We start from the raw sequence: 13261 nt of genomic DNA on the forward strand, positions 1-13261 counted from the left end.
TCTGAAATTCATTTCCATTTCTCTAAGAAATTCTTAACCAATGAATTATGTTATGCCCATTGACACAACTAATTGGAGTATATCCTCATACAAATGGGTAGTTACCTGTATGACACTGTCCCCAGGGTTCATGTCTGTATAAACATAGACATCATAGGATATTTCAGGGAAGGTTGGGGTGTTATCATTTGCATCCAACACCCGAATATTGACCATAACTGGATCGCTTTCTTGCACACCATCAAAGGCTGTCATCTTTTGGGGTAAAAAAATACATTCCATAGATAAGTCATGCAAACATAAGCAGTATAGAATTCATTTTTTCATCTTAAGTTTCCCATATGTAATTTATATTTTTAAAAGGGGCCACATATATCTTGTCAATAAAAGAAAGTAATAAAACTATAAAAATATATGTAATGAAAGTGTTTTAATTTGCTTAGAAGCAATTGATTATAGAGGATTCTGTTTATTTCCAATGTACTCCATTCTAAGCAACTTTTAAATAAGCCAAATGTAAAATGTTGTAAAGGGGCTTAAAGTGGGTCAATAATGTTGCTTATTCTTAAGGAGTTGACTGCTATTTAATTTGAAAAATTAATAGGAAAATATTCTCTACTTTTACATATTTTTGTATATAATTCAATAGTTGTTTTACAGCCAAAATGCTTATTTGCCCTAGATATATAATATCTCTTCACAAAATGGCAATTTTTAAAAGACTCATAGTAATATCTTAATTACATTATTAACATGTTGAGAAGGTTTAAAAAAGAAATCAGTGCTGTTACACTGTGCTCCTTGTTCTGAATGACTTCCAATATCCAATCTGTATCGAAATTTTAATCGTCAGTTTGGGTTTTGTGGAAGCTCTAGTTTAAGGTCTTGTGCTGTGTAGACTTCCCCAGAAAGAACTCCTATGTAATTACTAAAACCAGTGCTTTTCTAGCAGCTCATTTTTCTCTTATATTGAATTGGCCAAGAAGTCCATTAAGTTTTTTTCATAAAATAAAGGACACATTTATTTTTCCACAATAATTTATTGATTTTGATATTTTGAGTGTGTCAGCTATCTCCTGCTATTAACTTCTAATGAACAGAGGCCAGGGGTGCTGATAAAGATCTTCAATGCATAAAAGAGCCCTGCAGCAAAGAATTATTTGGCCAAGATGTCAATAGTACCAAGAAACTCTGCAAACCACTCACAGCAGCTTCTTCATACTGTATAAATTATTTTTTTTTCTTTTCTTTTCTTTGCATTTCAGTGGCATTTTTACCTTTCTTGAAATAACAAAGCATAATATGCTGAAATTTTTGCACATTTTCTTTCATCTTCAATATTAAAATGGCTGCACAAAAATTCACCGACTTTTGTACGTTTTTTTAAAAATGCACACTGATATGACAGTTGTCACAATACAATCTAACAAAATTGTTTTGAGTGAAGTTAAAGATAACTAAGCACTGCTAGAGCTAACTTATGGGAAAAAATACATAACAATTTTTGATCAACTCAATAATTTTAATAAATCTATTTTAGGAATTTGAAGCCACAGCTTTAATAACCCTTCATTTTTTCTTCATTAATCTAAGTTAATATTTCTCCATCTCAGTAGTACTGACTTTTTGAGCCAGACAATTCTTTGTTATGGGGAGGAGATACTGTCCTCTGTATTGTAAGATTATTATAATATGCTAAACAGCATTCTTGCTATCTACCCAGCAGATGCCAATAGCACCTCCTCACAGTAGTGACAATCAGAAATGTCTCCAGACATTGCTTAAATGTTCCCTGGGGAGAAGGGAGGAGAATGGAGGAGACAGGGTGGGGAGGGAGGTGTAAGAATTTCTCCAGCTGAAACCACCGGCCTAACCTTATGACAAAATTAAAAACTCAATAGAAAAAATACAATAAAGTTTAGGAAATAATTCTTCACATGTGGATTCTAATTTATATCTCAATTTAAGTTAATTTTGAATATATGGTAAGTAAAATTCTCATATTTTTGTTTTCACCTCAAAAAACATTTTTTTTTTGGAAAGAATGGTCACATGATTAAAAAACTTACAAATAAATATTCATTTGAAGACTTTTTTTTACATTCTCTGTAGTATTACTTGAACATATTACATTTTTCATTTCAATTAATTTACCTTTCAGTTTTAAACAGACATTTCTTTCTGATAAATACATACAAATATATAAGTTTATTTACCGAAAAGATGTAAGTGTCCTGTTCTTCTCTGTCCACTGGCTGAAGTAGGGTGAGGAAGCGAATGATACCAGTCGGCGTGATGGTGAACACTGAGGTGTAATCATTCATAAAAAGCTGAACCTCTGGGTCTTTTGTCTTTGGAAAAAAAGGTCATTATTCAAAATGTTAAATAATTGACACAACTATTAATTCATTGCCTGAAAAGTAATTTTTCAAGGTTAGTACAAAATAAGTATAACTGTATTAAGGATTTCTAAAGAAAAAATATTTTAATAAATATTTACTCATAATTAAGCTAAACTATCCAAAAGTCAATGACTTGTTTTGTGGAAAACAAAGTAATAAAATAAGTATTACTAAAATTAATGTGAGAATGATAGAATAGAAAACAACCCAATTAAATATATTTTATTTTTAATTAATATCAGTATTTTCCAGTTCACTGGGTTCAAAAAAATAAGAAATGCAAAAAAAGAAAATTGGAGCAGTGAGTTTTAGCTGTAGTAATCTGCACATATGCATATTACTATACTGTTGCCACATTTAATATACAATAAAAATAAAATTAGTTAAGTATAATTTGTTACCTATAAATATCATCCTTGTTCTTTTATATTTTATTGCTGTCAAGATACTCTAAGGGGAAACATTTAGTTCAATTAAAATATTTCAGATGATCAGATTGAAGATATATGACTTTAACACATGTTTCTGATAGAAGAGTCTAGAATAAAATAGTAACATAAAGAAAGAAGTGATTGCAAAGATTCTAAAGAAAGACAACTAACTAAGAATTGGAAACCCTTCACAATCTGATTGCCATCCCTGAAAGATAAGGCACTAACCTCTGCAGTACAGAGAAAGAACAGAGATGTCAGGTAGGAAGTCTTGAACTGGTCTCTGAATAGTGAAATAGGAAGGCAGGTGAGCAAATAAACGGAATATTGTGAGAGATGGGCTTATCAAGAAGGCTATAAAAATAGCAAAAAGGGATGATACAGGAAGATAAGGTTTCTTATAGATTATGGAAACTTTAAAAATATTATGTAAAGTATAATGTGGAATGTATTTTAATATCAGATTAATTTTCTAAATCTGGTATCAGGGGCTGAGAACAAAGTAGAGAGCTTGGAATGATTAAACATATGTTAATTTGAGAAAACACATAACTCCTTTAAAAACATTTCTGTGTAAAAGTGGGAACTTGAAATGCACACTGCTACATTAAAAAGTGGGCATAATTTGATCCATAATATATTTTATACATATTAAATTTAAATATGTGTTTATTTCAAATAACTTTGAAATGAGTGGTTTTATTTGAACCTGACACTAACTGTGTTCGCATCTCATTACAAGCTGTAACTTAGAGCATGGTAACTTCTGTGTTCATAATTTTGATATGTAAGCCTACTACATTTTTCTAGAATAATAAAAATTAATAATACAGAAAATTGCTCTTGGTCTAGTTATAAAATAACCAAAATTGTTAAGAGATGTCAGAAGTCAAGAAGATTTACACTGACATTTTCAAATAGGAACTTCTATGATTTTATTTTCATCATCGTTGCTCAAATTGTTTAGTATGGCTAGAAAGTGGGGTATTTTGATTAATCAAATGTATTAGTTAATAAAAAGTTAAATAATTTATTTATAAAATGATATTAATATTTACAAAAAAATTTAAATCACATTTTGAAGAACCTTCTTGTACATTAGTTAATTACATAAAATTTAATTATTTTTAAATTATAGAAAGTGTTATTTAGCATGTAGTTTCAAATAATAAAAGCTAACTAAATACAGGTGCCATTTTTTAGTGTTTATCCTTGATTTTACAAATCACTATGTTTTCAAGTTCATAGGTTTTTCTTCTGCTCTCTGCATATCCAACAACCATACCAATGGACCTAGCTTCCTTTACCCATACATGTACACTAGTATTAATTTAAGTTAAGCAAGTTTTGCCATGTGACTTTCTAACCAATATTTACTTCTTTCCCCTATTCAAATCTTTCAGTCATTCTCTACTTCATGATTAATCCTTTCGCAGTTTATATTCTTTCACTCAACTGTAGCTTCTGTTAGTAAGTTTGTTAGATGTAGTCATTCACATACCGCATGTTTTGAACATTTCTTAAATGTCAGATATTGCAAGGAGTGGGTGAGTTGTGAACTAGTATAGATGTATTTCTACATGACTATAGTTTAATATGGTTGTGTGAAAACACCACCATTTATTTTACCAATTTATGAAAGCCACAGATATTCTTGATCAAATGTTTCTCATTTGATAGTGATATAAACATTAGGACTCCATAAAAAGACTCTCATAATTGTTAACTAGAAACATTAAAGACTTGATAATTTAATTGTCTAAATTTCTTGAGCCCTTTATAATAACTAGCTAGGGACTGAAATAGCATTTCCCAGAACAGCAGCTTATTTGCTTTATATAAAGAAGGTAGTATAATACATAAAGCTAATATTGTACGTTGCATATTTAGTACATTCTAATCTGTCCTGCATAATCTGGGATCAAAATACAGCTTTTGAAGTTTACAAGTAAGTAAAATAGTAATATTTTTAATCAATACATTGCATACAGGGATGCTGTTGGCAACTACCTGTGCATTTCTTTAAGTACAAGAATTTGAGAAGGCAGATTGGGAAATGTTCAGCCAATTAGCATTCAAATTTAATATTTTAGATTTATTTGTAAAGATATTACTAGTTTCAAGTGTGTATATTATGAGTGTAAATAGACAGATAATGTTTTGGCTTAATATAACAGATACAATAAATTTTATGTAGTCCTGCATGTATACATTTATTTAAAATAACTATTAATTTTCTAAACTAATTTATACACAGAAAGGTGATTAATAAATGCTCTTTTCCCCTTGACATAAGATAATACTATTTTACACTAAAGTATACATTCAGTATATACTAAAAGCATTACATATTACATCACTGCTTTGTGTATTATTTTCTGGAAGGTAAAATAAAGTCATGTTCACTCACAGCACAAAAAATACGAGTGCAAAACTAAACACATCCACAAATACAAAGGTAAATAAATACATGAATATAAAATTTTAAGATTTCATCACATATAGTAGAAGAAGTATGTTTAAATATGGATACTCTATTGCATTTGAAATCAATTTTTGTTTTCCAGTGGGAATCAAAATATCAAAATATATCACACACACAATATTATATGCATCCTCATATATATGCACACACAACACAGAAATGCATATATTATGCATATATATATGCATACTTATGTTCACACGTCACAAAGCATATCAAAATGACAAAAAATTTATTTCATCTCCCAATTTGAATCAGTTGATAGCAAGTATCTGAAGTAGCTTATTCAAAAAAGTTCAATGTAAGCTTAGAATCTTTCATAAAGAATGCAATTGATGAATTATCAATGTTTGTCAAGAACTAAAATAACATTTAATAATTAAATAAAGTTAAATTATATGCAATTTAGAATGTACACAATTTAACACTACTATAACCAAAAATATAATGTAAATATATTTAATTTATACCTATATACATATATATTTAAAGTAGTTATAGATGTCTTTATAGGTGAAAATGAGTGATTGCCTACTTGTTCGAGTAGAACAGAAAAAGAACAAAGGATCAAACCACAGCAATTAACAAAAGAACAAACAGAAAATCAACACCTAGTACCTACAGGAACTCCACCAGGTGGAACCTATGTGCAAATCAAACATGAAATAAAAAATGTAAATATCAATGACCAGAAACATAGATATGCCATACACTAGTAAAACAAACAAGCAAAAAAACAAAATTAACACATTAAAAAATAACACCTTTTCTAGTATATTTAAACTAACAATACTTTACAAGGAATACTTTATTCTTTAATATTCTGATATATTATAACATACATGATAACATGACAATACTTTTAATACATAATAAATACATTATATCTCTAAGACTATTATATTAAATTTCAAAGATATATTTACTTTAAAAATAATAACACAATATACAGGGATGTGAGTTGATATGAAATTACAACTGAATAATGCCTTTCTACAAGCCAATGTGCAATATCTGTTGATTATTACCCCCTGTTATATTTTTTATAACCAGAATTAAATATTCAACCATTAGTGTTTCTGCCACTGCAAACCTGGTCATTTCAGATATGACTATTAACAATCTTGTCCATTACCAATTCTACCTATATTCTAGACTATTTTGAAACTATGAAGAGTACTTAAAACACATGGTTCATGTATATGTTATTATATGTATATGTTTATATTTATATATCAGTAGAAAAGGAACATTAATAAATATATTTTGTTTACTTTTTTTCAGTTTCACTATGATTCTTATATTCCTTCTGACTCAAATTATATACTTCTAATAACAACACACCTAATCAATCTCTGCTACTATTTCTTAAAACCTTATCTTACTTCCCACTGATTTGAAGAAATGAACACTACTTGAATTTTATCTTCTCCATTTCTGTTGCTCACACATGCATGAGGTGAATTGTCTCTGTCTATATTCTTAACCCTATTATCTCTATTATAATTAATTTCACTCATTCTTATTCAGTATCAGCAAGACTTTACCATATAGTAAAATTCTTGCCTGTGACTGAAAAGGGCCTTGAAGTTTTTGTTGTTGTTGTTGCTGTTGTTGTTAATTTAGATCTTTAAATAACCTCATAATGACAATATTTTATTTTTAAAAATTGAAGGTGCTTGTCCTGAAAAAAAGAAATGATTCAGAAGGCCATAAACCTATCTTCAAATATAGTAATGGCCATTTTGTAGATTTATTCTGTGTTCTGGCAAATGAGAAATATAAGGAATAACAGATGACTTAAAAGAAGGTTGGTTTTAACTCAGTATAAAGAGGTAAGAATTAATTTTCCAACCAAAGAATAGGCCATATTGTGAAACAGTTAATTCAATATTAGAAAATTTTATGTAGATGTTAGATATCCTCTTTCTATGAACTTATTTAAATTATAGATATATAGAAGCTATATATGATATTTTAGAAACCTTTGTCACTTTCTGGGAACCTAATGACAATTATTCACTGTAGATAATTTTAGAAAAAGTATGGGCTTAAATAATAAATAAATAGCCAAATACACATTATTTAATTATCTGACATCTTTTAAACAACCTATTAATTATGCCACTGTCCCTATATATGACATCATCTAAGGAAAATGTTCTCTCTAAGCCCATCCCCACAAGCCCCCAGTACAGGAAGAGGGCAAGGGAGCAGTGATTGCTACCATATACCTTTTGGATCACAGGTGATTGAATAAAATGGAGCAACTGGTGATTATGAGTCTCACAGTATTACACAGCTATTAGGCGGTACAACCAGGACTCAGACCCAGGGCTGACTAACTCCTAAGTACGAACTCCTAAGGACCACAACATGCTGTCTTACCTCCTGGAAATAGCTCAGAGAAGTTAAGAAGTTAACTGGCATTAAAAACCCATGAGTAGAATTCGAGGTAGTGTTTTCCAAAGGTTTTAGACCCAGGAATTCTCCTAACCCTCCTCAGCAATACTGTGCTGTCCTTTTACAAAGTCCCTTAGAACACAATTTTAACAAATTTTTTTCTGGAAGGAGAAAAAGATCTGAAAGTGCCCTCTTAATTTTCTAAATTGATGATAAAGCTCCATGTAAAGAGATTTCAGGGGCATTCTACAGCTGTGCTGCCCAATTATTGACTTGTAACTATTTGAATTTACATTAAATCCAGTTAAGCAAAATGTTAAAATTATGTTTTCAGCCTAGTTATATTTCAAGTGTTCCATAGCTACATATGCTGCCATATTGAATAGCATAGCTACAGAATGTTTTCATTGTCCTAACCAGCGTGGCTCAGTTGACTGGGCATCATCCCACAAAGCAAAAAGTCACTGGTCCGGATTCCTGGTCAGGGCACATCCCTGGCTTGAGGGCCAGGGCACTGGCTGGGGTTGTGTGAGAGGCAACCAATCAATGTTTCTCTCTCACACTGAGGTTTCTCTCCTTCTCCTTCTCCCTCCTTTCCCTTCTCTTTCTTAAAAAAATCATCATCACAAAAATTCTTTTGGAGAGGGAGAAATTACTGATCAGAACATTTTTGAGTTGCAAGTGATAGAAATCAAACTTAAAGTATATTTAAAAAAAAAGATACTTTGGAAAATGTTGTAGTGGTCACAGAACCAAATGACAATATTTAGGATTGATATAGCTTTGGGGAAATCATAATCTTAAGAAAACAGGAACCCAACAGGACTCTTCTTTCCATCTCTGGCTGCCTTCATTCTCTCCCACTGATAATGGATTTTTCTCCAGTCAGCAAACTTGGCTACAATGCCTTCACCTTCATTTCCACTTCTTTAATACATGATGCTAAAATCTTCCAGCTCCTCTTTTTTCTTTCACTTCTTGGGAGGACTTTGACTGGCCTGGTATAGATTTTATGTCTACTATTCATAGCAATTCTTCTGGTTAAGGAAGAAAAATACTGTGATCTAGCCAGTCAGCATCATTTCCCATGCATGTGGCTAGTGTCAGTACCAGAGCAACAGAGGACCATGATGGATGGAGTGGAGGAGCGTCAGCATGAACAGAGCCACTGACAGAAGCGTAAGTGAGTCAGCTGTCCCTGAATGCTTATTCTTTAATAATGTACCATCAGAAAAGTCACCGAATTGCATTCCAGGGCTGCTAGCATGATTCTTTATATTCATTGTATAGTTCCAGTATTCTTCCCTGTTAGCAGTTATATAAACTGTTTTTAACCCATATTAGTAAATAAGAGTGCCCTGATAATGTAGCAAACTCCAAAAGAAACCTTAATTTCCTACCTTATACTGCATATCTGTAAATCAAGAAAAAACAGCTGCTGAATTCAAACATACCTTTTAAATGTTATCCTTGATATAGAATTAAATTATTATACTAACACTCTCATTTATACTTTTTTCTCTATTCTATAGTTCATGTAACCAAGTTTTTGTAATATTTCCTATTGACATGAATATAACAAGACACGTGTTAACAAAATGAGAAAAATTTATATTTAACTTACATCTTCTATATCCTTGTCGAGAACCATAATGTTTAGAGGGGAGGTCAAATTTACACTGTCAGAAATAGTTGATCCCACTGGGGCAGATTCCAAGATATAGCCTTGATAACTGGGCATTGTGAAATAAGGGCTCTGGTTGTTTACATCCAGTATTTCAATATGTAGATTGGCAAAGGCTGGAAGAGGGTGGCCATTGTCCTGTTCAGCCTAGAAAAGAATATAAAAAGGTTTAAAAATTCTCTATTTGGGGATCCTTCTAAGTGTCATTTTTGATACTCAATATAGGGAATCACTTTTGAATTGATATCATTACAGAAAGAAGAAATGCTTTCATGTTAGAGGGGCTTAGAAAACATAAACAAGAAAATGGTTTCATCAATTTTTGGTCTCCTGTCTTAAAAAAATAATAACAATAATAGTTGTAATAAATTATTGTAGCTGTCATCACATATTTTTTGGAAGAGATAACTATTTACATACAGTTAGACAGAAAATTGAGATGTGAAGATATTTGAGTGACTTACTAATAAAATAGTTAAATAACAGACAAAGATTCATTACTCAGCTAAAGTATTACTTATTTTTGTCTCTTCCATATCTTCTTGTGCCATACCAATGATTAAATCCCCAAATAATTCATAATTATATATAAAATTAATAGACTTAGGCCATATTTTAGTTCTCAAAAGCATCCCATAAGGAACAGAGATAATTTCAATGAAATATTTTAATATCTATAGCATTTCAAATAGATTTAACCAGAAATACGTTGTTCAAGCAAAATTAATATGTATTATTATTATGTTTGTTTTCCTGTTTTTTTTTCTATTCAATTTAAAAGCAATGTTTACAAATTATAGTTCCAGTAAATTTTCTTAGGATACCTTCATATGGTCATGTTGTGAAGGAGGAAACACCAACCTTTGATTTTCTGTTTTGTAAAAAATGTGTTTAAGGGAAGTGTTCATCAGAACTGACTTCAGCCTTTAGGAAGAATCATTTTCATAATTCAATAGTATATAAATTTATTTTCATAAATTTTTATTGATATTTTCCCCATTTTTGCAGTAGTTATAATTTGATTATAAAAGTTAAATACCTTTTATTAAATTCTGGAGTGCTTTCCTAAATGCAATAGTGACATTTTGGTAATGGAAGTTTATAACTAGTTCAGAGAGATATATTTCATTATTCAATCCAGAAACAAGAACTAGGTCTCTAGAACATAATTTTGTACCTTTTTTCTCATTGTAATTTAGCATTTTATCAATTAAAAGAGTAGGTAACAAATCACAGTGATGTACTTGTGACAATGTACCAAGAGAAAAATCACAATATATTTTCAATCCATAGTATTATGAATATTGAAGAAATTTTAAAATATTATTTGTGCAAATTACTAATCTGAAATTAAGGTAATTAATAAACCCACTATGAGATAATGTTATATAAAGCATTGATAAAAAACTAATCTTTGTTTTTCAGGATTTTGATAACTGTATTGCAATATATTAGTTTTCCATTGTAAAGATTTATAGTTTACTTTATTCATTTAAATTTCACTTGGCAGCAGATTGCTAAAGGGGTGCAGTGTCCTAAATGTTTATAAGCTCTGCACTAAGGACAACTGTACTGAAATAATGTACAGCCTTTTGTAGAATTATGAATTCCTCTCCATACACAACCATATGTGCTCTTGGCATCACTAGTGTGGATAAGCTCTTTCTATCCCCAGTGGTTGTGATTAATGTGTGCTGAGCCATGGGTGCTCTTCTAGGAGTTCCCTCTGTGACGAACAAAAGGTTTTTTGGACATAGCTAGTCAGGACAAGAGGTAGAGCCTATGATTAGGAAACATCATTTTTACAGTGAATGACATTAATTGGTCCATATGAGCTTCCAACCCAATGACCTTGAGCTGATTAAAGCAGGAGCAGCTCATACACACTGGTCATTCTGATCAGGACTTTTTCTCTATCCCTTTATTTTGGATCTGGTCTAAAAGCCATTATTTAATATGGACATAATAATAATGCTATGAAAAGTAATAAAATCTGTAACTTGTTTGCTTCCACCAATAAAAACACAAATACAATTTACAAATGGTAAGGGTGAAACAGAAAACATTCTATAACAATAAAAGCAGCTTATATTTTGCATTCTACTCTATGTTTTTAATTATCACTGCCAGCTGTGAAGCCAGGAGAAATGTATTATTTGCATGATTAAAACAAAATGATCAAATGAAAAGAGAAATAAAAGCCAAATTAGACCTGTGAAAACAATCTGATTCCTTGTATCTTTAAAAATGCCATGTGAAAGCTCTGTCTGAACATTAGTTTGTTGTTGATATGACTAATATTAACCCCCATGCCATTTTGCCTCTGTACAAACATAATTTTGTAATGATGGGGAAGCAAAAACTTTAGTATTTTGGTCAAGGCCACATAAAACACATGCCTCCTGATTTACGACAGGATACACAGGGAAATTCAGCATACTTTTCTCTAATTCAGAGAATGCTAATGAATATACAAACGTAAGATGATCAGAGAGGTTAGTGACAAGGAAAAATATTAATGACATAGATCCTCCAGATTAAATTAGAGTTAATATATGGCACTTAAAACAAATTAATGCTATTATATTTTGCTCTTTAATGGGCCCATGCATCAAATCTTTCATCCAATGCTATTTTTTGATATAATATAAATAGGAATTCTTAAAAATCTGACAATTTGTTCTACTGTAATCACTAGTGTAGAAGTTAAGTATTAAAAAAGCAGGATAAGTGAAACATGGTGTTATTTTTTAAAATACTTTTATTCTATGACACTATTTATATCTATAATGTCTGCAGTCATAATTTAAACATTATATTTAAAAGCCAGCTTTTGTTTGAAGAATTCCTGGGTATGAGTCTCACTTTCAGTAATGAGACCAAAGTGAAACTAAAGCCAAACAAGCAGAATACACACTATTTAGTTACTTTGGAGGGCAAAACATTGAAAGAGAAAAACCACTTATTTTCAATATTAAACCAAGCACATATTAATAATCTCTTAGCTTCTTGCATTAAAAGACTGAGATTACAGATAACTTTTCTCCTACTGGCTGGCGGCAAGCAACTTAACAAATTCCACAATCTCTAATATGAAGCCTGTCAAATATATATAATAATTTAAGGGAAATAATAAAATGGGGCAGATCAAAACATTTAAATACATTGCAGGGAAAAAACCCAAAAGAAATCACATTTTCCTAAAAAGCCAGGAATTATTTATTGTGCATCTATAATGCCCACTTTTCTCATCTCACTTTGTCTATACTCACTCTTCACAATTTTTCCTGTCAGCTTCAGTCGTCTTTTGCCCGCACCACTCAGATAGAGGTGTGCTTGTCAAAATCACCAGTGATTCCTACATTGCTGGAGCAATATTTATTTTCAGTTTTTATCTTACTTGGCCTACCCTCTGCATATAAAACTTTGTTCACTAGCCTTTCATGACACCATTTTCTCTTGCTTTTCTTCCAATATTACATATCCATTTCTTCTCATTCTCTTGTGCTGGTTTCTACTGTTTTCCCCAACTTCTTAAAATTGAAGTGGCCCAGGGGTCAGGTTTAGTTGTTTTCTCTTCCTATGGCCTTTAAAATGTTAGTAACATGACACCCAATTTATATCTTCAGCCTGAATCTCTCCTCTGAATTCCAGAATCTATATTCAACTGTGTACACAGCAATTCTGCATAGGTATCTGATAAACATTTCAAATGTAACCTCTGTGAAAATGAAATTCTCATCTTCCCCACCACAAACCTGCTCCACAAAGTCCTTCCCACTTGACAGCAGCTCCGTTTTTACAGTTGCTCAAGCCAAGAGCCTTGGGGTCACCTGTACTCCTTGCTCCTTTTCAT

General features: G+C 31.1%; 1 protein-coding gene across 11 annotated transcripts in view; it reads right to left on the reverse strand.

Moving 5' to 3' along the window:
• PCDH15 (protocadherin related 15) overlaps positions 1–13261 on the reverse strand; it is a 686961-nt gene that overhangs the window by 307530 nt on the left and 366170 nt on the right. For 9 of the 11 annotated variants that reach the window (XM_090279283.1, XM_090279282.1, XM_090279284.1 and 6 more), the window contains 3 exons: positions 9346–9552; positions 2217–2351; positions 106–255 (listed from right to left, as the gene is read on the reverse strand). In XM_090279283.1, coding sequence (XP_090135409.1) covers positions 106–255; positions 2217–2351; positions 9346–9552 — 492 coding nt within the window. Of the gene's footprint in view, positions 1–105; positions 256–2216; positions 2352–5940; positions 5962–9345; positions 9553–13261 lie in introns of all 11 variants that reach the window. The other 2 variants (XM_090279288.1, XM_090279289.1) reach the window with 1 other exon arrangement.

This window comes from Furipterus horrens, unplaced genomic scaffold (assembly GCF_987537825.1).
Source record: "Furipterus horrens unplaced genomic scaffold, mFurHor1.1.pri manual_scaffold_5, whole genome shotgun sequence".
In the NCBI taxonomy this organism is placed as follows: Eukaryota; Metazoa; Chordata; class Mammalia; order Chiroptera; family Furipteridae; genus Furipterus; species Furipterus horrens.